Here is a 27,225-nt window from a genome sequence, read left to right as displayed (position 1 = left end):
GTTGAGGGAAGCTTAATGAAATGGAGGAAGATACGCCTTGTACTGGCGTTATATGTATGTTGCGCCTTCGTCACTGGGGGAAAGAGCGCACGGCGAAGATGACCATATCGTTTGAGGGAACAGAAATGACGCGCACTTGGCGACACCGTTCTCGACACCTGCGTCGATTACCTCCTTTTACGCAGCAGATGCTGGTGTTGCATCCTTACTAGGAACGTATATCTGAAGGCAGAGGTGAAGGACAACAGCCATTAAGGCAGCGACCAGCACCAAGTCAGAGAGACTGTAGTCCCGGCGCCTAATCAGTGCGACGCCACACTGACATAATTTCTACACTTGCTTCTTGGCTAGCGTTCTGGCGCACGTTGGTTGCGGTACTCTTCCTGGAGACTGCAATAAGCAAAGGTTCGTGTGAGATTGCGCCTAAGCGAGCGTTGACGCAAGTCAGTTGAAGCACAAACAAAAAGTAAGGGGAAGCCGCTGTAAACTCTTGTAGATAAGCAGCATTGCTTGTCGACCCCTGAGTTTACCGCACCTAGACGCCTGCCGCCTTATCAACAACCACCGTTTCACAGCATGCTTCGGCGTGTGGCACTTGGGTCCCGTGTACAAACTTTGGAAAAGAACCCGAGCAGTTTGCGGCAGATGCCGTCGGAGCCTGGGCAAGGTAAGCAGCTATTTTGTACAGGCAGTGTCGCATACGATGTGAGGTACAGCAGGTGACTTTTTTCTTTCATTTATTAAAATTTTGAGTGCCCTAAATGAGCGAGAAAAAATATTGAGCTTTCTTAGGGCCTCATATGATCAACGATTTCGACATGTAATGATCGATTGAGGGGGTTTAACGCACCGCAGCTACAACTAGGCTGTAAAGCATGCCGTAGCGGAGGGCTACGAATTAATTTTGACCACGTGATGATCTCGAGCGTGCGCTGAAATTTTGACACATAGGAGTTTTCACTTTTCGCGTCCAGCAGAAAATCAGCCAGCACGGCCAGGATCGAACCCGCGTTCTTGGGCTCAGCAGCCCAACGCTTTGTCCACTGAGCCACCGTGGCGGTGGAGCAGAATGCAAGGAATAGAGGTCAGAAAGAATTATCTAGCACTCTGAAAGGTATCAGACAGAGGAACGTAGTGTATACAGAATTCTCCTTTCGTGGATTTGAACTCACAATCTATCTGACTATTTTCTGCTTTTAAGGTGAAGTACATCCTAGCGTACGCGACTACATGCTAAGTGCGTCTTGGAAGGAATTTTCTTGGAAGGGCAATACGCTCTCCTTTTTAAACCAAGCCGGCGCATAGGTGTAAGGTTCTGTTTTTACATTAGCGTTGTGTGCATGTACGTCGGCAAGGCGTAGTGCGAATATAGTGCACAGCAATGAACAATTCCAGTAAAAACAGTTTCCCCTTGAGCTTGTTCGTGGCATAAATGCGGGCTTGAATCAACCAGGCCAAAATTCAAAATTCGCTTCTGTAACAAGTGGTGATGTGATTGCAAACCGTTTATTGACCAAATGAAGGCACTAGGTCTGCGGGACGTATTGAATAGGGAGGGGAATTGAAGTTCGGAGTTCTTCAGTAAGTGATGTATGACCCACCAGTAGAACAGCTAACATGTGCATCCGCCCTTGAGTGGAATTTTTGCTTTAAAAACGATCATATTTTAAAAATGGAAGAAAAAAACTAAGCCGCACTAACTGACCAAACGGGATTCATGCTTTCAGAAGACATCTGAGGGCATCGCACTAGTCCGAGTTTAAGGAATATATCTACTTCAGTCAAGACGTCCCATATCGAGGAACAAAGCTTGCAGTCCGGTGGACCTTACGGGGTTCTGTCTTCATAAAAATGTGCGTTTCGCGAGTCGCTGCGTGAAAGACGGACCATGAATTCCCCCGACGCTGCCCTAAACAGTGGTTGGGAACAAGCATACCAGGCGGGAGCCCGAAGCATACGTCGAATATCTACAGAATACGGCCCGAAAAACGGGAATGCCCTCTCCTTTTTACTCTTCTTTTTTAATTTTTACTGTTTGTTCCCAGGGGAGCACGCAAGATGCTAGTGACTGTAAGCGCACTAAGGCGGTCCTGGCGTCTCATCTACACTGTGTGTGTTCCCATTGCCCTGCTTCCAGTGGCGGTATGCATCGGAGGGAAGGTACGTGCGTGTATTCTGCCTGGTGTTCTAGCTGCCTACCGTGCTTTACGGTTTAAGGGATGCGCGCGCCAAGAGGGGTGCGCAGTGGACAAACTATAACCAGCAAAAACTGTTAGCGCAGCAGAGACACCGCGGACGCGGGAACCTGAAGGCCCGACGTCACGCCTAGCGTCACGCTGTATTGTCTAAAGTCGTAAACCGGAAACCGCATTTTTACGTATATTAACTGTGATGTCGCTTGACATGTCGTCTGGCTGAACGTTAGCGCTTTGTAACATCGTCTATATTAAAGGCCTAAGAAGCCGACAACACTACGCTCCTAAACATAGTAACGGAGAAAGAAGGGAAAAGAAGCAAACTAAAGCGTGAAAGGGACCCTGCAACACTCTTTGTGCTCTGCAAGTAAACCTATACGACGTTTAGATTGCACTGCCAGGAATATTTGAGCCAAATATTACACGTGTACGTGAAGCGGTAAGCGCGCAAATCGCCGTGAAAGACGCGGAAAAACCAACCACGTTCTCTTCAATTATCCGCGTTATGCACCCTTGGCATGGCCTAAATCACGTCATTTTTGTCAAGGCTGTCCTATTGGCTGTCGCTGGTCAACTTCGCGGGTTATTTCTCGCATTTCCTGCGACGATCCGCCGCCGTCGGCGCTGTGTACCAAACTCTTCTATGTCTGAACCTGCACGCATACTTTTACTTTTGTTTTGAGTGCGCGCGGAGTTTGAGTGGCGGACTCAATACTTTCTTTTCAATGAGATCACTCGACGACAAACGTTTATTGCTTCAAAAAGGCCCTACCAGCCTGAGCGCTTGCTTGGGAGCAGGCATCATGCCTGCTTTTTTGTGGCACCCGACCGGAGATAGACCACTCCACGTTGTAGAGAACAAAAGGAAACTCCGCGGCCTGGGATGTATCGAAGGCCGCCGAAGAGAACGCCGCGAGCCGTCCCCCTCTCCGGGGGAGAGAGCGCAGCTTTCATCGCGTTGTCCGCGGTCGAGTTGAGAGGGAAAAATTACGCTGCGATTTTCTCATCGCGATTAGTTTCGGTAATAGTGAACGTATTTTCATAATTCTTGCGGGAGGAGATTGCTGGGACAATATACCTAACCCCAAAATATATTCCGAGTAGTCGATGGTAAGTGCTGCGAAGTCCCTTTGAGGATTATGATGAACAGGTACAAAAACGTGGAGACAAAACTCGGTGTGAAAGGATGCTCACGCATTTTCAGTAACCCCTAGTACAGTGTGGAATATGCGCAGAGTAACATATACACGCAGAGGATAGAATACTTTATAACAAGCAAATTATGCTGCTTTCGAACGGTATTTCTTCGTGGCCACCGCCAAGGCGCATGTCATTTTGTGTGTGTGTGTCTGTATGTTGTTGCGTGTTTTTTGTTTCCCGTCTCTGAATTTTTCGTCCCACTTGTGTGTCTGTTTCACGACATGCGTTCATTCGTTGACCTACTTGTCGTACTTGTTTTTGTAACGCAGAGATCGCATCCTCGAAGGATTTGGTTGTTTTGTGAAGTCTTCAGAGGCTCATCTACAGCACGCGTTAATCAACGTCGCGGTTAATGCCGCTCTGCTGTACGTTCCCAGTACAAAGGACACTGCTTTTACGATGGGGGATACGAGGTTGCGTCTTTATGACGCCGTTGAGGCCAGACTCATGGCGCCAAATAATAGCCCTATCCTTCCACTCGCGACACAGGGTAAATGCTGGCTTCAAGGTGAAACCATGCTCGAGGCGCATGTGCCTGCCAGATGTTCCTCTGTGTTGCGTCTTTCTAAAGAGTCTAGGTGGCCAAGCTTGACTGGTATCACGCACAGTGAATAGACTCTACTCCGAGGCGTGCCAACATTTTAAAACTGTATAAATTAGCAAACGTTTGAAACTGGTACGAAAGATTTAGTTCAGTTGAGTTCTGAAAAAATAAAATGGGTGCACATTTATCTCTGAATAAATGTGGTTCAGGGAAGTTGAACCTCAAGATCGCATTATCGTAACAAGACAATCAAGGAATCTCCGTGACGGTCACCCCGCCATTATCATCGTTTCGTCCTTCCAGACGAAGAACCCCGAACGCTTGTTATGTGTTCGTATTGCGGCCTGTTTTCTCGTGCGCTAAGTAATAACGCTTCATACCCGTAACCAACTACCCCGTATATACAGTCTGACAGTCGTAACTCACTCCCTTTGAAGGACTAGGGCTGTGTCACCAGTTACTTAGTGATGGGAAGATCAGTGCAGATGCAAGTCGTCTGATCCTCGCCAACGACGTCCCTGAATACTCGAGGGAAGGAATAACAGCGAGTGTCTCTATTGCAAAATAACCTCTTCCTCCTTTCTTTAGGAAAGGAAAGAGTAGGGATCATTTGTGAAGCAGCGCAGTTTATTTTTTTCTTTTTGGCGACAACTTTGTTTTCTGACTAGGATGACGACTAATACATCCTATGGGGGGGGGGGGGCAACATTAAGGGCTTCGCTATTAAAAAGTATGCCAAAAGAGGGGAGGGTAACTGTTTCAATATATATTCGGGGTTTCTTGAATTCAATACAAGTCTAAACATATTTTTTGCTTTCCATAAAATTGGTCTAACCTTTTAGCCACAAAAAATTTCCCCGCATTTCCCCGAGGGGAAGAATGTGAAAGTGCGAATGCAGGAGTTGAATTTGCGCGGTTCGGTAATGTTCGCGATAGAGAGATCACATACACACACACAACTACAAAGAAAGAAAGATGCATTTATTCACAGACACCTATTTGTGTTGTCGTGGTACTTGATTGCTAGAGCGGATCTCAGCTTTGAAATTTCGTGTCAGTACTCCTTTAAGCGGGTGCATTAGCCCTTCTCACGCCCGATTCCTGGCCAATCCCTCACGTGGGTATGTGCCATGTCAGCGGCCAGGCAGCGCGCGCCCATCTCCCCCCGTTGCCAAGGAAGACGAGGAGATTCCTGGCCAATCCCCCACGTGGGTATGTGCCATGTCAGCGGCCAGGCAGCGCGCGCCCATCTCCCCCCGTTGCCAAGGAAGACGAGGAGCGCGCGCACCCGCAGCTGTTGCTATGTGGACGGACGGCCGTCAACGGAATTCAGGGTCGCTTATAAAGTGCATTCGCACTTAATATTTAAGATTATTAGACAGAGCCTTTACAACTTTGAAAGGACACGGACGTAAATGAAGGGAGAAATCAGGCACCCCTCTGTCTAAAGACGACGATGATTGAACGCGAAGTTTCCTCGTTAAGGTTTCCTTGGCTGTCGTCTGAGTTTTGACTTACATCCGCAGATGGTTGGGACTGTGACTCATTGAGCTTTGACTTTGTCTCTCACGCAGTTTGGTCTTTTGACCGCTGCGGCTTAGACTTTGGCCTTTCGCCATTTCATTTCGCATAAAGAAAGCTTCTAGTTCACTCATCCTCGTCGTTAGCCAGAGGGCGCATCGTTTTTCTAATTTTGCCCGTCCATGCATCCCTTTCCAAATTTATTCTGTCGGAACATGTCGAGATGGCGCAATCGGGTAGACGTCGGTTTCATAACACCGGGGACCCAGGGTCGATTCCGACCACGAAGGAGTTTTTTCTTTCCCTTCGCCCTCGATCGTCCTCATCGTCAGAGAAAGTTGCCTATCCTGCAGTGCGTTTTCGACGCGGCCTACGCCGTCAACGAGACGTAGAAAGCTCCGCTTTAAAAATGGCCGCGGCTTAGTTCGCCTAGGCCGATTGTGGTCTTTCTGCGCCCTTCTCCCGACGCTTAGCTGCCAAAGTTTGCGTTGTTTACCTGTTTCCGCCTGCAATTTGCCGCTCCTACTCACGTTTCCGCGTTAACTCCTTAGCGAGCGGAGCGACGTCTGCCGGATGGTCCGACTCAGTTTGTTGCTTTTGCCATTGGGAGTTCCGCACAGGTGAAGCATCGTCCTCGGTTCTCCCTTTCATTGTGCAAACGGCTGAACTGAAGCGCTGGCTCGGCTATAATAGTGAGAAACTGCGAAGCGCCAGAGAGACGGTAGGACAACTGGATTTATTAGCAATGGTCGAAAATTGCATGATGAGCCCTCGGAGAGGGCGTCTTCACGCCTCCGATATTCGATTGATGTCACGTGACCTGCCTCCTCCAGGCTCGCAAGCCAGTCGCTCCTCCCACTTCTACAACTTTCCGAAAGGTGCCACTAGTAGCAGCTGCCGTGGCTGCGATGGGCCACGTGGTAAAAATTCCAGGCATGGAACCTGTCCTTTCCTCCATGCTTCCAGGTTAAACTTTTCCGCACGATGAAACTTGTTGGCATAGGTCAATATTGCTTTCGGAATAAAAGACACGATGCGTGTAGGGCGTCACTGGCGCACAGTAGCTTTGAAAAAAAAAAGAGCAGGCTTTTTTCCCCTTGGAAGTAATAAGACGAAATACAGATTGGGGATTACTGATTGAATGCTCATCCCAAACAACGTGTATAGCAGTGGCCTGAACGGCACTAATAGTTAATTTCGCTAGCAGCATACGAATATTTAAAAAGCCTTTTATGAAGTTAGACCGTATCCCCTATGCCACCACAATGGTATATCAAGTGACAATGATTTTGTGGCATGCAGAAGTACGGAAATTTTCTTCGCCGGAGCCACGCTAATATTCAGCTTTTATGCTACACAAGGTGAATATTAACAGAAAAGGGGAAACCTTTTTATGGTATAAAAAGCGAAGACATTGCATTAAAGGACGTGTCAGCTAACGCAAGTTCCTTTTTCTTGTAACGCCAGTTGAAAACTGTCTTTTATTTATATTTGATGAACATTTTTCAGGCCGGATGGTGCGCCTACATCATGCTCTGGATGGCCAGCTACTGGTCGGCAGAAGTGGTCCCATTGGCGGTTACATCCCTGATGCCCGTGTTTTTGTTCCCATTCTTCGGAATCGTGCCATCGCAGACCGTCGCCAATTTTTATATGAACGTGAGTAAACCTGCTCACTTGGGTAAATGTACTGTTGCCCGGTTGTTTACATCGTTGATTTGCGTGGGGTAATAGCTAAGGCCACATACTGCTTCGTAACATACGACGCTCCCTTATCAGAAGACTCAGATGTTCATTGTCATGAACGGTGTCATAGTAGAAAAGACAAACTTACTGAGATTAATTATTCTGCTTGAAAGGGGTGTTAGATTGCCTAATAATGAATAGTCAGGGTTAAAAATTGATGAGGCATAGTTAATCCACATACATTTCATGGTTGATTGATTGATTGATTGTGGGGTTTAACGCGCCGACGCAACGCAGGCGATGAGGCGCGCCGTAGTGGAGGGCTCCGGATTAATTTTGACCACCTGGGGATCTTTAACGTGCGCCGAAATCTCGCACACACGGGCGTTTTTGCTTTTCGCCTCCATCAGAAAAGCGGCCGCCGCGGCCGGGAATCGAACCCGCGACCTCGTGCTCAGCAGCGCAACGCCTTAGCCACTTAGCCACCGCGGCGGGTTACATTTCATGGTGACATCGCTCTATTGAATCAGTCTAGGTAAGATTTACAAACAACCTCACAGAACTCTACTGAGAAAGCTCAGCTGCGGGGTTAAATGAACGCAAATAAATCTGCAGTAATACTAGGAAAGATTCAGAAAACACCCCTTCAAATAGACAATGGAAGTTGTCAGTGCTCGTCCAAACAACTAAAAAGCAATAAAGGTTGAAATGTTAAAGGCTCTGCTGCATCAGCACAATAGTAGATAGATTGGTATAGACTACTGCTATCAGTAGATAGATTGGTATATTACCGAAGTGTAATTTCAGAGATTAAATCCGGAGCATAAGCCGGTCTTACTTTCCACCTTGAAATAAAACTTAGGTCAACACCAAACGTACGAAAAAACGAATAACACCACCAAAACATCGGGGGAATAAAGCAGCGCCGCGGATTAGAGAAAAACTCGGGTAGTGTGGTTGACAGCCAACAAAGGACAATTCGTTTAGCTGAATGGCCGAAGCAGGAAGGGGACTGAAATAGCAAGAGGCAAAAACCTCGCTGGAGCGATGAGAAAAGAAAATTCGGGTCAAGCAATGGACTCAGAACACCCACGTTAGGGGAGCTTGGAAGCCCATGAGCGAGGCCTTCATCCCTCACTGGATACCAAGGGGCTGTCAGTGTTAATGATGACGACGAATAGGTAAGGTCAGCAAGACATATGAAGGTAGTAGGGAGACAGGAAGAGGATATTGGTGATATAAATGTCACCATGTAAAACGTATAAAGCAAAGCACAACACGACAAAGGAAGGACGATGGAACAAGCGCTTGTCCCGGCGTCTTTCCTTTGTCGGTGCGTTCTTAACGGTCCAAATTTTTACATTATTAGCCAACTTGCCCAACAATGTCTTTTACGAAATGACACCATGCGTACACACCAATTATTGTGAAGAAATGTCGGTGCTGGTGCCATAGCAAATTACGCTGTCACGGCCTCTGGCTACCTGCCGTGCAAATAAGAGTGTAGTATTCGCCCCCCGCTCCTCCCCTCCGACGACTGCAGGAGTCGTAGGACGTGTTTTATCGTCTTGAGTTGCTAGGTAGACCGTCATCGGAAGTGGGTAAAAGGTAGCAGGCTTTTTTCCCTCGTAGTAAGTAAAGAACATTCCTTTACTGTCCAAATTAAAACGCGAGTACGGCCCATTTGTTTTAGGAGGATGACATGAACGCGAACTAATGTTATATAAAACTCATTTGTCACTGATTTAAATATCTGAAGGTTACAAGTTGGCGGCCATGTACTGATCAAGCGAAAACGTCTGCACTCAATACATTTGTGTTTCTTTACCTGTAGGAGATCGGCATCGTCGTGCTGTGTTCACTAATCATGGCAGGGGCCGTCGAGACAAGCAACCTACACAAGAGAATAGCGCTGAAATCATTACTTGCCATCGGAACAAGCAACGTTAGGTGAGCAAAAAAAATATTTACACTTTGTGCTGGTGTCAAAGTTCAAGAGAGAAACTGCTTCGAAGACTGAAACATGTAAAATAACTAATCCGACTTAGAAGCTATACTAATAATTTCAATGCCAGAGCATATGTTTAGTGGCGGTTATTTTTCGTGAAAAGGCGTTCTTAGCGAACGACTCCGAGTTTTTTATGATGGGTGCTTTTACTCAAAGATGGACGACAAAGCCGCGGTACTTTTTGCCTCGGCTGTTTTGGGGACGCGTTTTCATGAGTGCGAGTTAAGCAATAAGCATCACGTATCGATGTACCATGGAACGTTTTGTTACATCCGAGTATAAAGTGATCGTATTGGAGCGAGAATGGCTGAAACCCTCACCGTGAGCTCATCTTTCAAACCACGTTGTATTTAATTAGACTTTATGTCATATTTATCTCACTATGTCAGTGTAAAATCACCGATTACATCGCATTAAATTGTGCATGTGCTTTTATGGCGCGCATAACGAGAACCATCTGTAACTGGTGTTATTGGTTGTGTCTAAAATGACCAACGGCATTCTTTGGTACCAACAAAAAGTGTATTGCATCAATCAAATACGTGTCAGTCGGCACTTTAGTTACACACCTAGAGGAGCGGGAAAACGCCTCACGCGGTTGAACTGGACGATCTCCAGGTGGAAGTCGTCAGGGTAACATGCTGATGAGCCCAGGCGGCTCAACATGCTCCCCATGCTTCGCCGCTGCGCAGCACTGAAGGATCTGAATGTATGTAGATGACAATACTTATCGTTATATATGCAATGCAAAAGGATTAAAGCTTTCAATTCGGAATTACAATCACGAATAAGCTAAAAGAAAATGCGCTCTTGGTCGACGTTAATTTGGCCTTCTTTCAGGCAGTCAACCGAAATTTCCCCCTCAAATTCTTTGAAACTTAGATGCGTTTACCAAACCTAACAATTTAAAAATTGAATAGGCATTACCAGACAATCAGGCCAATTTGCATTATTGGCTGTACTTCTGCCCGCTAAGCCAATTTCTTTGCGGTGGAAATAATGCGAGTATAGGGGATCTCCCACCCCTTATCCTTTTTACAATTTTCGACGGCTTAAAAATACCTGCCTCTTCTTGGCGACGCAAATATTTCTGACAGGCTTCTTCTCGGCTTTATGCTAGTCACCATGGGGCTTTCCATGTGGATTCCCAACACGGCCGCCACGTCCATCATGGCTCCCATAGTGATGGCCGTCGTAGACCAGATGTACACTTCTTCGAAATCTCAGCTTAAAGACGTCGAAAGTAAGTCAGACTTGCTGTATTTGTCTTATCTGCTTCTTGTACAAAGCAGTGCCTGTTTTTGTCCCACTTTCGCAACATACAAAAGTGAATTTAGTTTACCGAGTTGAAATGTGCGACAGGACCAATAGATCCGGTTGAGGCTCTTAAGAAACTTGGATGTTGTCTGGGTGGACATCATGAGAAGAAATGAACTCCGTATTAGGGGTTGCTTAAAGATCAATCGGTTATATTTTAAGGAGGAGGAGCTTAAGGCGTTAACTAAAGATGTGGCTCGGGGGATTATAGTGAGAATCAGTAAATGAAATTAAATGATAACGAACGTCGGCGCTGATGATGGGTTGCCCGGCCGCCCGGTAAGGGCCTCGTCTAGTTCAAGGACTCCTGTTCGGCACTGGCCACTCGGGCCCTTTGCACCACGTCACGATGCACTGAGAGGTGGGAGCTATCTAGTTGGCATAGAAGACAGTTTTTAAGAAAACTGATGCCTTGATGTAATTTAAGTCACGACATTAAACATTTCAGTAAGTCCCACGTATCTGGACATTATATGTTCTAAGAGAACACTCGGCATAAGCCTTCACGTTAAATAGATCTATTTTCGTTTCCTTGGAGAACTTTTAACAAGTGCGTGCCTTTTTTCCGGTCGGAGCAATTTTAATTTGTGCTGCGTGTTACACAAGCGGTTATAGCTTAAACAACATTGTTTGGTTTGGTTCAGTAAACGATAGAACTATGCATTAATGCTCAAAAGGTTGACTTAAAATAAGCCTTCTCTGATAGTTGCAACTAGCGAAGACTGTGAATGCATTATAATGTTTCTGTCACTGAAGCAGGCATTTCGGTTTAGGTGAAGAGTAATTGTGCATAATTTTATATCATTCTTGTAATGGAAGCGCGTATATATGTCAGAAAAAAGTTTCAGACTTATGCAGATTGTTTTCTTTGGCCACCGCCTTTGCAACGGGACAGTGGAAAATAGCAGGATTGTTAGCTTTTTGTTGTCATTTCTCTATTACGGGGGTGCCTTTGGTATCCCCGTTGTTAGCTAAGAATCATGCTTTATCGCTTCCGTTTACAGGCTCTGAGCTTGAACCTTTGAACAAACAGGCCGAAGCACCAGCTAGGGACGACTCACAGGTTACCGGCAAGCCTGAGCAATGTACGGTTGATATTAGGTAAGTACAAGTCAAGGAAACAGTGTATTTCGCCCTTTCTTGCCCTCCTCGTAGGGTCAAGTGTAAGGTCCACTTATGAGATTAGCGGCCAGGCGCCCGGGCTGCGCGTGAGAACCCGCCACTCTGTCTGATGGCCCAGCACTGTAGACTCTACGCTGCAGCCGTCGCCAATTCGTCACGGCGCGCACGGGAGACGGATTGTCTGGCCCACCGCATACCCCAAGGATAATCCCGCATTGAGAAAACAGACGGCGCCGCCGGATTCCGGGTACCGTCTGCGTGACTCGGGGAGGTGGTGGGATTACCGGCGTCGAAGCCCGCGCCGCGCAAGACACCATTGTTAACGCGCCGCGGCCGGCACAGTGCACTGTCGCCGTCTTTCGCTCTCACCCCGCGGGGTCGCACGCACCTGCTCGTCTGCGAGCGTGCCGTTGACCCAAAGTTGGCGGCGCCTCACTGAATATTCCGTGGCGTGCTGAGTGACAGCTGTCTACGTGAATTTGGGCACTCCCTTACGCGTGTACGAAAGCTACAGGGGCGTTCCCGAGAGAGCGTGATCTCGAGGTTTTATAAGGCCGAACTTGGCCGTTGGAAATCGTTCTTGTCTGAGCACCGAGCTGGGCAGTTCCTGGCGGGACAAGGAGTCTCGACCGTTGAAGCTAGGTTGGGATTTGTGAGCCCCCTAGGTTAGAGGTTAAGGTCGCGTCGGAGGTTTAGGGTGCAGCGCCGTACCGGGCAACTAGACGGATCTTGCGGCGAGACAGGGTCTCGGCCGTCGTTTCTCGAGCGGTTTGTGTACGCTCCGAGAATAGGAGACTTAGGCGAAGTTAAGGAGCTCGAGTGATTTGTGCGCACTCGGAGCTAGCGTCTTGCTGATGTTCGAAGTTTTTCTTTTCATTACTCATGTACCCAGTTTTCCTACTGTAAATAGCTGTATATAAACTCTCTGTTTCACTTAATCAACCCCAACGCCTCGAGTTCGTCGATTCGACCGCCATCTCCAAGAACTTCAACACCATCGCCCTGCCAGCCTCCTGCCAAATCAACCGGAGCCCGGGCGATTGGGTTCCTGATCGACACCGGACTTCGGGGAAACGAACCACAACCATCTTCACTGTCAATTCAAGGTGTATTTCAGGAATTTCAGCAAAAAGATCTTTGTCTTGTGCCACGCCAAGTCCTGCGTGTGGCAAGTTTTTCTGCTTGCAAATAATAAAAGAGAGGGTACCGCGTTGCGGATTGGTTATAAAGTATATTCGTTCCCCGCCAGGCGATATGCATACTAATATCGACAAGCCCAACCACCGCAAAATAGCGTACGGCGCCAGCGTGTGGTCTCTCACTTCTTGTACTCGCTGTACATGTAAAACTTGCCGATGAGCACTAAAACGGGAAAAAATAATACAAATGTGTCATCGCTGTTCTTGGCCCCACTAACTGTAAGATGCCATCTTGGCACTATCCACACCTGTTATATTTTGCTTTCATTTTTATTTGCTAACAATATCTTGAGATAATTGAGCCAACCTTTGTAAAACTTGCAAAATATCTACAACAAGAACCTTTGGTGCATCTAAATAAACTTAATTAGACGCAAATGTTTGTAGAATGCCCCAGCTAAACCAACATGAGAGGGAAGCAGAACTTGCTTTAATTGGTCCTGTTCTTCTCTGCAGGCAAACGAATAACGACTAAGTACTCATTCTCGCACTGACGTTTTGAAAACACACACACACACACAAGAACATATTTGACAAATGGACTTAATTGATAGCCATCCGCGTTTGTTTTCTTTTGCGTTTGATGCTTTACCCTTTGTGTTTGGCTTTGATTGTGCAGCGCTGACGTTCCCCGCTGTATACATTGAACATGTTATTGTTCCCCACTTCACGGCAGCCCCACACTGGCAAAAGAGGTATTGCAAGCAAAAATACAAGCGATAAAAATATTTGTGATTACATTGCACAGGCCGGAATCTCTCCAGAAAGTCATCCGCACGACAATGCTGCTGTCGGTGGCATATGCTGCCAACATCGGGGGCACGGGATCTCTAGTCGGCACGGGACCGAATATGGTGCTCAAGGGACTCATGGATGAGTAAGTGGACAGCCGGTTGCGCCCTGTCTTGCAGTAGCATTTTTCACCTGTTTTGCAAGTGGTCTACTAACTCTTAATATCACCACTAACGCTAAGGGAGATTGGCTGCATTACGCGGGACAGCCCGTGGTAACTTCTATTCACCATCTCATCCTTAGGATAAACAAATGCAAGGCCCCCTGACGCATTCATGAGCTTCGGTGCAGATTTAGTAAGCTTCTATACTGTCTTTTTTTTGTGCGTCCTTCATTACCTGCCAATACTTGTGCATATAGAACCATGGCACGCGTTTGCTATGTGTCCATTGCGTTCCGATCTTTCCGTGTGTTTAAGGAAAGATCAAGCGTAACAAAAATGGCATGGAATAACAAATTACACTTGCGAACATATTTCACTTTGCTATTGTTTTTTAACCGCATCTGTGCATGCAGACAATCGTCTTCATTCTAATGGACTAAACAGTTTAAAGTTTACGCTATTCTTGTGAATCTCCCTTCTGTACTTTTTTGCCCTATGTAAGCAATCGGCACATCCAGTTGAATAATTTCGTAAAGTTGGTGTTCAGTCGCCATAATAGTTCTGTTATTTGTGTACTGCCCATTGAATCAACTTGAAATTAGTGATGCACCAGACTTAACCCGCCGTGATTTGAAACAAGCCTGTCGTATCTATGTCATCTCGTACTGTCATCGTGATCACCATCATCAGCACCCTCATGACCTGCTACTGACGTTAGTGACGAGCGTAATGGGCACTAATTGCCGATGCGCACTGCCTTGACATGGAATATTTTCTACCCTCCCAAATAGCTCGTTTCCAGAATCAACCGAGCTGACTTTCGCAACGTGGATGTTGTACAACGTACCCACTATGGTGATTTGCGTTCTCCTTGCGTGGGTCTATCTCCTGGTAACAGCGAGACGTGCGCTGTGAGTATAGAATTTCCCATGACATTCTAAATAATTGGGATGGTTTTAAGCCCACCGCTATTAGGTTGCACAAAAGTAAGAAATTTGGGGGAAACTTTCCCGCAGAAAGTTTGGTGATGTAATAAATAAAACTGGCAATGCATGGCATCGAGCAACTTTGCAACACAAATACAAACTGTTGTAAAACATATGATCGCGTTACAAGAACAAACATTGCGACAGGCATGTGTCCAAAAATGTTCATTTTATCTTGCGATGAAACTGTTCTCCACGTCATCCAGTGTCTTCGTACAACAACACTTGGACATACTCCCTATTCCCATGCACTAACAATCACTCACGCAAAAGGTAGACGTTTTAAAAGAAGAAATTTAAAAAAGAGCGCACGGCGGTCTGGTACTCGGACAAATGATAGCGGGAGATGGGTTCCGCCTTTTGCAATAGCCAGCATACAGTTAAGCGGCAGATAACGGTATGGGAGTTTGATCTGGTGGCGGCGTCAACGTCTAATTGCCGAAAGTCATTTTTCCCGCGAATGTGGTTGTCATAGTTGAAAGAGCCACATGTATGCCATTAAACAGCTTGCCGCTACGAAGAATTCTCGATGGGTGCTATAAAGTGCAAATATGCTTGTTATTTTCCTGCAGCAAGAGCTCATCTGACGCATCCTCCCAAGAAAAGATACGAGAAGAAATTTCAAGAAGATACCAAGATCTTGGCCCAATGAGGTAATACTTTTGTGCGTCTGGGGCCGCAAAACAGAATAAAAGCGCATTCGCGGATGAAATATGCAGGTCTGTTAAAAGCATGCTTGCATCACAAACGGACCATAAAAACGATGGTTTTTCGACCGAAACTCAATGATAACGCAACAGACTCTGCACAAAAAGCAGTGAAAGCATCATTGTATTACACCCACAGAGGATTTCTCGCAATAAAAATGTCTTAAATGTATACCGCTTACCAGCGAACGTGCAAACACGTCGGCTTGGCGCTCTTCGCCCTTGACGGCCTTGCGCCTGAAAAAAAAACTAGCTATCATCATCATCAAACATATCAGCTTGGCCTGTCAGGAAGCGCCACATTTTTTTTATACTACTTCTAATCGGTTTTCTGCTTTTTCTGCGTCGCCCCTACGTTTTTTTGCTTTTTTTCAGTTTTGCAGAGCTGTGCGTGGCATTCCTCATGACGTCGATGATTCTTCTTTGGTTTACAATGAAGCCACAGATGTTCCCGGGCTGGGTGGAGTTTCTTCCATACGGAAAGTAAGTTCTACCCCGAAGTTCATTCTTGCCTCTAGGAGAATGCGTCGGGACCGTACGTACAATCGTTGCGTCACTAAAAAAATAAATCTTGCAGGTTATGAAAGTCCAAATTTTATTCGATGAGTGCTATCGCCATCGAAGACTGGGGCCAGTTGTGTGTTCGCAAACGCTTCTTTAACACCTTAGTACTTGGAATTCCCGCAAATTCTTATTCTATTCTCAAAAATAAAAGTGTTGTTATCTTTTCTCATTGCGGTTCGTCGTGAACTTCTGCTCATGATGCTAACTTACGGAACACACCCACAACTAAATTTTACTCGCATGACCCACCGCCCTGACGAAATAAGGACGGCACGACGAATCGCCTTCTGTATAAAAGGAGGCCTTTTTGTTGAGTAATCAAGAGTCACTGAATTGGGGCGAGTGTTGAAGTTCACAAAAAGAACACAAGAAAAAGTCACTTCACCTAGCCTCAACAATCAATATATATCTAGTCGCGTGCCCGCAATAAACAGCGGGCGTATGCAGTCAGGCGCTTATTCGGGTGTGGGAAGAGTTGTCTGAAAAGGCCGCGTGAGGTGGCGATTCATGGTCTGGAATGATATACTGCAGATGGAGAGGAAGCGAAAAAGCGTGAGTGAGATTACCATGCAAATTAGCTAAGTTACTACGTAAACTAAACAAACCTATTCGCTGATTCTCGCTACACGTAGAAAACTGTCCCGTCTGGGATATTTCATAAAGTGTATCATAATAACCATGTATTCAAATCACGCCGGATACAACCCGCACGGTTCATATCTGAACGCCTTGAGCATCCTCACAAAGTTCATATCCCGCACCAAAACACTGTCACCTACTCCCATTCTTTTTTGCCGAAAACGTGCCGGGAGTGGAACCACCTGCCTGCTTCATTAGCTTGCATTACTAACCCTGACCATTTGCGGGAAGCATTGTCAAATTAAAATTTGGTGTAAGTTTTTTTGTATTGTACTTCCTAGTAAGGAGTGCTGTTTGTTGTGTTTATTGTTTCTTTTTTAGTTTATTGTATGCTTGTGTCGATCCGTCGTTTCTGTGTTCTTTTACGGCGAATGATGTGCGTTTACCATTTACTTTTCTTGTTCTCCGAGAGTGATTGCGCTTACGGCTGTGTTTAGTGCATTTGCTTTACTTTTTGTTTTTTACTGCATAGTTTTTTTGGTGTGTGTGCAGTGGTTAAACACTTGTAGCGAGCTTCTGACATTATTTTTGTTCTTTTACGTGAGCCCCTCCCCTCTACAAGGCTTGTATGCCCTGAGGGTAAAATAAATAAATAAATAAGGAAAGCAATGCAAACTGAGATGTTTAGACCAAAAAAATTGTTGGAATTTCCGCGCATCGTCACAGCCCAACACCTTACTCTTTTCCCCGCAGGTTACATCAGATTAGGTCAGATCATATCTGGAAAAACTGTATTGCTGCCATGGGTGGGACCTTTTTCAGGTCGACTGCAGAGTCCTTACGGCGACGGCAGGATTAACATAGGTCTCCGCGGCGTCTTCAGCCTCTGGGCTAGTGAGGCCTGGATCAGAGGGTCCGTGCTTAGCAGCGAGGCCTCCCATATGATCCTCGTTCGTAATTTAGAATAAAAAGTGGTGCTTTTCAAGGGTTTGTAAAGGTTTCTCTTCGCAAGACCAAAAAAAAAAAAAAAAGAACTTAAAAGACTCTGCTCTACAGTCGGGCTTCATTTAACCAACCGTTACTCAAAAAAAGAAAACTCTCTCACATATCGCTTCCCTGTCAGCAACTTGTGCCGTCATGTCTCCTATATACGGCGGTAACCGGATGACTGAAGTTGCCCCGACGAAGACTGGTCCATGTTAAAATGTTGGCAGCGGGTTGAGGCTGCTTTCTAAACTACAAAATTAGAAAATTTCCTTCTAAAGAACTGAAATTAGCGAAACCAGTTCGCTTCAATACCGTCATGACGGGTACAGCGCGAACACAACTCGGGCTCGAAAAGACACAGGACGGAGCACTACTAGCAACTGAAAAGTTTAATCGTGAACACACATACATATATACATACAGTCAAAGCCACCGTCATCACATCGTGTACAGTCGCGGCCACTGATACAGGGAACACGGAGCGGCTGGCCGTGCTCCGCGGAGCGCCACTACTGGCGCCATAGGAAGTATCGCGGCGCAAGCGCAATCAGGGCCAGCGGCTGAGTTAGCTGAGCGTCGTCTGCCACGGTTCCTCCCACTCCGCTGCGAGCGGGGAAACCTAGATTGCGCGCGCGCTTTGGAATACACAAACCAAGCTTGCGGCGAAGTGGGAGGAGCCGTAGCAGACGAAGCGCAGCTGGGATCCGCCTCTGGCTCTGACTGCGCTTGCGCCGCAATACTTCGCGAGGTGCCCGCTTGGTGGTCCGAGAAGCGCGGCCACGCGCGCCGTGTTCCCTGTTTCAGTGGCCGCGACTGTACTATTATGAGCAATATGAAAGGGAACACAGGGACGCATAGAAAACACCCTCAGACCCAGCTATGCGTGACACGCAGTGGCAGCCGTCGGAAACAAAGTGGAAAGGGGGACGCTATTCTAAAAACTGTTCCCATTCCCGCCGTGAGTCTTATCGGCTGTCGGACGATACCATATTTTCGGCGAAATGAAGTAAGCTGCTGCTTTGTAGAAATCCCAGCTTGGTGGGAGTACCACCAGTTAGTGGAAGAGCGCCCTCCTTCCCCCTTCGATTTTCACAGCGCCATCCACGCATCGCTCCGAGTCTGTTTCGAGGCTGTGCGCCACGCGTTCCTGTGTTCCCCTTCATATTGCTCATAATAGTACATTACAATCTACCATACGGCAAGAGCGCGTGGAAACAACAAACAAAAAGCTGCACATAAACACGCGACACGTGTACAAACCCAGAATAACAACACAGCACACTCCATCAACCTTTTCTCAGAAAAGCAGTCAGCATTCATCCGGTAATGTGACAGACGGCTGGCTGACTCATGCGTTTTCTCCTTCCTTGACGGGAGAAGCTTCAATTATCTCTCTTGCGGCCCGCTTTCTGTGTTTCTAAAGAACGATTGTGTGTGGTAATTCAGGAGGGCACGTGCACGGGATGACGGCACGTGATGACGATTCAGGGCGGCACGTGATGACAGCCACAACCCCCGGGGTTGTGGTTGTCATCAATGAGGCTGCGGGGCAAAACATGGTGTAAAACACGGGGTAAAACATGGCGTAAAACCATTGATTGCATTATTCCTTTCAATTGTGGTAAGAAATACATAGGCCAGACTGGTTGCTGCCTTAACGTTCGCCGACGGGAACATAACAGCTCCTTCAAGGGGTACCGTGTTCGCATTTAGCCATGCATTATAAGGAGTGCCCGGGCCGTCCGGAGTCGCCACGCCCTCTTATTGATGACAACCACAACCCCAGGGTTGGGGGGGCTACATGCCGTCCTGAGTTGCCACACAATCGTTCTTTACAAACACAGACAGCGCGCCATAAGAGAGATGATTGAAGCTTTTCACACCAAGAAAGAAGGAAACACATGTGTCAGCCAACCGTCTGTAGGTTATCGGATGCCGAGTTTGCTTTTCTGGAAAAAGGTTGATGGAGTGTGCAGCGTCGTTATTCAGGGTTTGTACAGCTGTCGCGTGGTTATATGCAGTGTTTTGTTTAATATTTTCCCGCGATCTTGCCGAGTGGTAGATTGTAATGTACACGATTTGATGACGGTGGCTTTGAGTGTATGTATATGCGTATGTGTGTTCATCATTAAACTTTTCAGTTGCTAGTAGCGCTCCGTCCAGTGTCCTTTCTTGTCCGAGTTTTGTTTGCGCTGTACCGACTATGAACCTATACCAACACTTCCAACTCGCAGTTCTTAATATCAATACCTTGTTGCGCACGATGAACAGTGTCACGTCTCACTCTCCCTATCTACCCACTGATCGCCTGCAGGATTATAAAGCCTTCGGCCCCAGCCATGATCGCCACATTTCTTCTGTTCGTGATTCCCAAGGACCCCGGGCGACCGACAGGCCGGTCGCTCATCACGTGGCGCGAGGCCAACGACAGGGCACAGTGGGGAGTCATGCTGCTCATCGGTGGAGGCATGTGCCTGGCCGAAGGATGCAAGGTCGGTGTCTACCCGCACGTATTTTTGTCCCTTGCACATTACAGACCGAAGAGTTTAGTTAGTTTCCTGATTTGCTCGTTGCTTTACGCAGACGTGCTCTCGTTACTACATCCAGCGGATGTTCGTCCAATTATGGTTTATGCGGCTTTTGCTAACGTTCAATGTATCGTGGGCTAAAAAGAGTAAATATAATAGGCCCAATGTAACCGACTCAAAGTGACAGCCCGTCAAGTGCGACAAGCACAGCAGGAGACAAACACCTGAGTTTGTGCATGCCTCTGTACAAACACTAGGAAGTGTCTGTCTCCTTGTCCCTCTTGTGTCGCCCGACGCACTGTTGCGTCAGTTTCAAATTATGTACCAACCAACCAAAGTTTCAAGTTTTCTGAGGTGACAGACTCATTTGGACTATTTTTTCCAGCAATCCGGCCTATCTGCGTTCTTGGTGGAGCATCTGAAAAGCCTCGACGTGCTACCCCATGTGATGATTGCACTCGTACTGTGCTTTGCCGCGTCAATGTTCACCGAAGTGACGAGCAATACGGCCGTCAGCTCCATACTCCTGCCCGTCGTCTGTGACATGGTGAGTTGCCTACCAGGATAGCTAACAGTTCAGTGTTTCACTCTGAAGGCGGGATAGCTGTATCGTATGATGTACTTGGAAAAGTACGCACGCTTGTACACATACCAAGCGGGAAACAAAGATTTCTGTGTACCGGTGCCACCACACCAGTGTGTGTGTGGAAACGGTCAGGGGAGCAGTGGACAGTTCCTCTTTAGTCTCAGGCAACGCTGCGGCTATGGAGATGCGCGGTTACTAAGGCGACAAATTTCCAGCTCCACGTCCGGTCCTTCGGCCATCGTACGTTGGCTCGCATGAGGCTATTATCGGGTACAAGTTAACAAGGGCAAGGACTCATGCAGTGTATCACTCCGCCGAAATGACGGACCCGGATGTTAGCGCGGGCGCGCGTTTTGAAATGAAATTGCGCTTAATTTGGGACATCGCCTGCTTTTTCTCACGTAATTTGACATCACTGCGGTAATTGTTTAGCGTGAAATATCACTGAAACGACTCGCGTCATGCTCAAAATACTCGCAGTTAGGCGCACTTTCTGACAAGCGGGGGAACGGCCGGTTGCCTTGATGAGGCGCTGTGGCAACTTCGGTTTTGGTTCTTGAGTTGTACCCGAGTAGAGAAGGCAGTACAGCTGTTGTCTGGGAACTGCCTAATACAACATGATATGCCTCTCATCTGATAGTCTGCACCGCGGTGTTGCCGGCCAGCTCATTGGCAGGGGGCACCAATACCCCGGGTGTTTTGGCGGCTCGATAATATAATTTAGAGGAGGGAAGTGCATAACAGTTCTCGTTTGTTAGTATTCCGGGCGCTCTTAACCTGGTGCCTTATAAGTTAGAGGAGGCGCTCCACATAATTACACCTGGACATTGGCAGTTTGTAACTGGAACGCTGCTTCCAAAAATATGTTTTGTTTAACGTCACGTTTCTTTGCTTCCAGTTTGCTCTACTGACCTGTCCCCAAAGGAAGTGGATGGAGGAAAACTACGTGTTTTATAACCCATCTCTCCTTTTTTCTGTCACGACAAAGTGCCAGGGTTTAATTTGTTTCTTTGACTATTTTTTGCGTGTGCAGCTCTTCGTGTTCTCGTAAATTTACATATATAGATGGGTGTTTGCTTTAAATCAAGCGAAATAACAAATTCTGTTGTATATTCCAACTTAACACTTTACATCGGAGATGTGTTCCGCAAAGGATTCAGATCCACCAAAAGAAAATTATAGCTTTTTCGTGAATTTAATTGATACATCCACCACTTATCTAAAACCACAAGCTAAATTTAGCCCCGACAAAAAAAAAACACCTGCCAATTATTGCGCGCTGTTAGCGGGGCATAAGAAATGCTTCACCTCTACAGGAGTTCTTTACCCTGTATTTGAATATTGCAAATACTTGAGTTCGTGATCACCCCATACGCCACTAAAGCCTAGGAAGGATCCCGCGGCATTGTGTTCAGCGGCACTGTTATCTGGAGACTGAAACCACCGCTGAAGCAGGTATCATGTAGATGTAAAGGAAGTGTTAAAATGAAGGTCTTCATTCATTCCCCAGGTGAGCGAGAAAATTCTAAGGTGGTCAAACTACTCCTTGACCAAATCTCAAGTGACCACAATCCCGCCCCGCCCATTCCTCTGTATAAAAAGAAAAGCATACCGCTGAGAGCAATTTGGCGCACACTGATTTTATTGGTGATTGCCTACACCTCAGTTTTAGTTGTGTTCAACGGAGAAAATTATTCCACTTCAATTTTTTTTTGCCTGAACAAAATAAAAAAGGAAGAATGCATCCTTGATAAGTATTATTGAGTTATTACTGCAATCGCCAACTGCCTGTGGCCATCCTATCCATCAGTTTTAGATATTTTCTTATGTATTGCTCACGGTTAAGGAGGAGAGCCCTCCTTTCTGTCGTTTGTTTGCAGACAAATTGTCGGGCGTACGTAGAGGCCACTTAAGTACTTATTTTCCAATTGCAATGTGTTTTAGATGCGACGGCATCTCATTCACTCGCCTTGTCCCTCCATACGGCGTTGTTGTCCTTCCACACCCCTCCCCCATTCTCCTCGCCGCGCGAGCTGCGCCCTCCGCTGCTCACCCCCTCTCCTCTCCGATAGCGAACACTCTCTCGCGAGGGGCATTGGATTGGATTCGACTGGATTGGCTTGGCTTGGCTTGGATTGGATTGAAATGAATTGAATTGGGTTTGGATTGGATTGGATTAAAGTGGATTGTGTTGCGTCATAGCCGCGGCAGGGGGTTCATGGCACGTTTCACGCGATGGGAGAATCAACCTAACGGAAACAACAACGGAACCCCCTATGCGTCGCATCTACACAGGTGTTCTCGCGAGGGGAGGTGGGAGTAATTTTTTTATGCAACACGAGGTACAATGGCGGGCTTTCACAGCTTCCTTGACCTTTATATGTCTTCGCAGCCGCTGCCGTAAACACATTTCTTGTTTCTCTAGGTGCTCGAGTAGTCGTTCTTACTTCCTATTCCTTTACTAAGTTGAAGTGTTTGCCAGCAGCTATTTCGCGTTAACATTGTTTACTCGTCATGTTCTACGCATTTGCTATTTACAAAAACGCGAGTGCTGTCTTATTTTTTTCTGCTAAGTTGTCGGCTATATTATGCAGCTGGAAACAAAAGATCATTTTGTGCACGTGTATACGTCTTTCCGGACTTTGGTGTCGTTTATTCGCTGATATTTTATAGTCCCAAACCAGCAAGAAATCTTCAAATACTTTAACAGTTGACAGGCATCCAACATCTGTTTTTTTGCAATCTTTAAGCTTTTATTGTTCAATAGTAGCATTTTCTCCTAACAATCGCGTCTAGCAAGCATGCAGGTCTCAGCAGCGACCTAGTTTAAACCAACATGTGTGCAAAACAAAGCAAAACGTCTTTGGTTAAATGCTGCGGAGTTCGCAAAGTTTTGTTTTGAAATCATCCGAAGAAAACCAGACATCATGTCTAGAAAATGGAATTTTAGTAAGTGGCATCGTACAGCGCTGCCACAGTGCATCATCATAAATTGAAACTGGGCAACTTTCGCAGGCTGTAATATTACTAGGGGCTGGTGCACGCTACGTCACAAGGCAAACATTCCTATATTAAGGAGGACCGATTTGGTGCACAACAGCAGAGCACACCATAACTAGGCGGACCGTAGTTGGTAACGGTATGGTCATCACTGCTTCGTCTTAGTTCTACTGTTACTGCATAACAACATCATTTGAAAGATATGGTTCAATTAAATTGACAAAAGAATGATGGCGAAAAATAAAAGTTTGTTAGCGATGTTTGGACTTCTCAACAATCGTGACGACACGTTCAGTAATACACAAAAAATGTGAAAGCGCCGCGTTCTATTCAAGCATAAATACTTTCTCAGTCTCTTTGTTATACCTGCCGTTGCAGGCGCCGTTTTCTTATGGTTATCATCATAACAACTTGACCGCTAGCGTAGGGCCTTCTTAAATGCAGAGAGCATCTGGGAATGAAATAATTCTTCTAGTAACGATCATCAACATCACTATAATAATCGGCCTGCCTACGCCCTCTCAAGGGCAAAGTCCTCTCCGATATATCTCCAATAACCCCGGTCCTGTGCTAAGTGCGACCAATTTATCCCCGCAAACTTCTTGATCTCATCTGCCCACCTAACTTTCTGCCGCCCCTGCCACGCTTGCCATCTCTAGGGATCCACTCTGTTGCACTTAATGACCAACGATTATCTTGCCTTCACATTACATGCCCTGACGACGCCCATTTCTTCTTCATAATTTATACTATGTCCTTAACACGCATTTGTTAAAACGCGTTTGTCAGTAACAATATCGGCATCTAAAGTGGGTTCATGATGGCCATGGAGTGCGGAGCTCCTGTTGTCGAGGTAACCCGCAATGCCATCGCCCACCAAAGGTGTTTCGGTGGAAAGATTGCAAAATATATTGTTTCGTGATTATTGTGCGCAGGCCATAGCCATCGGAGTGCACCCGCTGTACTTGGCAATGCCGGTCACCATCGGCTGCTCCTTCTCGTTTATGCTTCCTGCTGCCACGCCACCAAACGCCATCGTTTACGAGCTGGCCGAACTAAGCGTTCCCGAAATGGTAAGCCATGGCTTTTGATGAGTGCCACGCACCATAAGTACATGATTCAGGCTTTTTCTCTTTCCGAAGACACAACCCTATTCTTTGGTGCGAAAAAAGATAGAGGCTTGTAGTACCTGTTCTATGAGTTTCACATAAAAGACTGTCTACCGTCCAATGATAATAGGAACTTTAAAAGAGCTGTAGCTGCACGAATAAAAAAAAACGTCGGTGAGGAAACCATTGAGAAGAGTCTGAAAATGTTGTAATGCAATAAATGAAGAAAAACCAGGGGCCGAGCAATTTAATGTACAGAGAAGCGGGAAGCGGTTCGGGTTTTGTAAGCCCTTATAATAATGCCGTTTTCGTAAAAGGTATACTATCATCATCGATACCGATTGCACCACTCTTGTAAAGCTAATCTTGAGAGAATAAAGCTTCAAAAATGTAACCAATCTTAGTCTAATAAAGCGAAGTAAATTGTCTGTGATTAGGTGCCTGCATGATGATTCGGATGTATATTTTTTATTGTGTGAACCTTGCGGCGTTCCATTAAAATGGCAGTCAGCTAGCGCGGAGACGTGAATATATGGGGATATTGGTGTAAGACGAAAGGACGAGTTTCAGGAGTGTATGCGCTGTTCTGGTGACATCCTTATTGACATATTTTACCAGAACCTTGGTATCGATTAAAGCCAGACAAGAAAGACGAAGGACTCACATATGGCATGCGTATACGGAAAAAAATGTGGTGTCCACAGTATATCTGTCCCTTTAATCAGCTGCCAATCTCACTGCTGGGTCTCCTCGCTGGTATGTTACTGGCTACCAACTAGCGGTGAACACTCAGTGACCAACTCTAGGGTTTCTTATCCACGGTGGGTAGATCACGCACCCCGGGGCGGAGGCCGCAGCAGTAGGTACGAAAGGAAAAAGAAAGCGCGGGCGGAATAAAGACCGAGGGTGAAGGTCAGAGAGTGGGATACGGAAAGAGAAGGCGGAGGGGGAAAAGGTTGTGTGAGGCCACAAAGGAAAAGGTGGAGGGCGGGTGAGTGGGGAGAGGAGCAGCAATCATTGCAGAGTAGAAGGAAAGGATGCGAGAAAGATGGGCTGAACCAACACCGACAATCTAGTCGGTGTTGGCTGAACAGATTGGGAAAAAGGGTGAGGGGCATGGGCCGCAGAGCGTCTGGTCACGGGATAACGAGGCCGTTTGAAGGATAATGTGGTACGGTGCGGACGTGGGTCCGGTTGTGTGATGCTTCTTATGAGTGAACAGCTCGCAGATCAGGAGCGAAGCGGAAGATGGACGCGTCGCTCCGGGTATGGAGCATCTGTGTACATAGATGAGACGCTGAGAACTGTGACTGGAATTTTGAAACTTCCCGTTTGGCCTATTGTGGCAGCCGGCGTGGTTTTTTATGTTTGAGATTGCTGTTGACTTATGCTGTACTGCTGGTGGGTTTACTACACGTTCTCTCATTATCTTGTTTCCATTACAGGCAAAACCAGGATTCGTCATGAACATGGTCTGCGTTCTTATTGAAGTAGCAATGATCCACGCCCTTGGATTTCCGATATTTGGCCTTGGAATACTGCCGGAATGGGCTAAACCTCCTGGAAGTTCGCCGCTTTCTGTACACATGTCAAACGCTACAGGCTCAGCACTGAACAGCACTATTTTTATGCTTGGGTTGAACCATACAACGTCTGTATGAAACCAACGTAGAAGGCTACAGAAACATGGCTTCCGTTAATGAGGCAAAGTTACAAGACATTCGGGTCGGGTTGCCCTCTTGGCCCCATTCATGACGCGAACATACGAGAACTGAGGCTCAAAGACGAGGCTGTAAATGCGGCCCATGACACAGTGTGTCACCGAGGACAGCTAGTTTTCCAGTTTGGGCCAGTCACATGCAAGTCATCTTTTACTGTTGATGAGCAAGAGTAGAAGGCTATCAGCACAAATCTCGACACCTACGCTTTGAGATTAAAAATGAAACATGGTTAGTAATCTGCCCTAATTGAAGTTGCATTTTTTAGTGGGAAGTTTTGAAACCCCCGCCAAGTCGGTTTTTTTTTTTGCATTGTATGTAAAGTGCCCAAGGCACTCCCGGCTGAATCGGCATGGTTGACTTGCATCTGGAAGAAGACAATTCATGCGGTGGACTGTTTTTTTATAAGAAGACGTCGTTTTTTTTTTATTTCTCGCTATCATCCCTTCACGTCCAGCAGAAGATATTCGTTTGTAAAATAAACACTCGTTATAGCAATACAAGTACCTGTGGAGGAGAAAGCGCGCTTTAAAGAGCACTTCGACATAATCGTTTGGTGCGCTAAACGAATACAGTCGAACACGGATATATCGAACATGGGTATATCGAATTATTGTCTATATCGAACTCGTAAATTATCCCCTTGAAAATTCTGTGTAAAAGTATAGGAATTCGTACGTTTATATCGAACCGTATTTTTCCCGACATTGGGTATATCGAACGCCGCGCGAGCTGGAAGGTGCTCTTCGGCGGTCGCTGCACCCCCGATTAAGG

At 46.5% G+C, this 27,225-nt stretch overlaps 1 protein-coding gene across 1 annotated transcript; it reads left to right on the top strand.

Annotated features, from left to right (window-relative positions):
- The first annotated feature begins 515 nt into the window (after window positions 1-515).
- Window positions 516-26,979, top strand: LOC144146077 (Na(+)/citrate cotransporter-like). The gene is made up of 14 exons (XM_077678015.1): window positions 516-667; window positions 2,046-2,160; window positions 6,970-7,119; window positions 8,981-9,096; window positions 10,252-10,397; window positions 11,476-11,572; window positions 13,541-13,669; window positions 14,479-14,598; window positions 15,246-15,326; window positions 15,756-15,863; window positions 19,825-20,002; window positions 20,424-20,585; window positions 24,560-24,697; window positions 26,179-26,979. Exons 2-14 carry the CDS (start codon window positions 2,059-2,061, stop codon window positions 26,392-26,394), a joined length of 1,743 nt encoding a protein of 580 aa, XP_077534141.1. The 5' UTR covers window positions 516-667; window positions 2,046-2,058; the 3' UTR covers window positions 26,395-26,979.
- The last annotated feature ends 246 nt before the right edge of the window (window positions 26,980-27,225 follow it).

Source organism: Haemaphysalis longicornis, unplaced genomic scaffold, assembly GCF_048455015.1.
Source record: "Haemaphysalis longicornis isolate Haplotype H1 unplaced genomic scaffold, Haemaphysalis longicornis Haplotype H1 scaffold_7, whole genome shotgun sequence".
NCBI classification, from domain to species: domain Eukaryota; kingdom Metazoa; phylum Arthropoda; class Arachnida; order Ixodida; family Ixodidae; genus Haemaphysalis; species Haemaphysalis longicornis.
The sequence above is the reverse complement of the archived record's forward strand: the minus strand, read 5'-3'. Positions and strand labels throughout refer to the sequence as shown.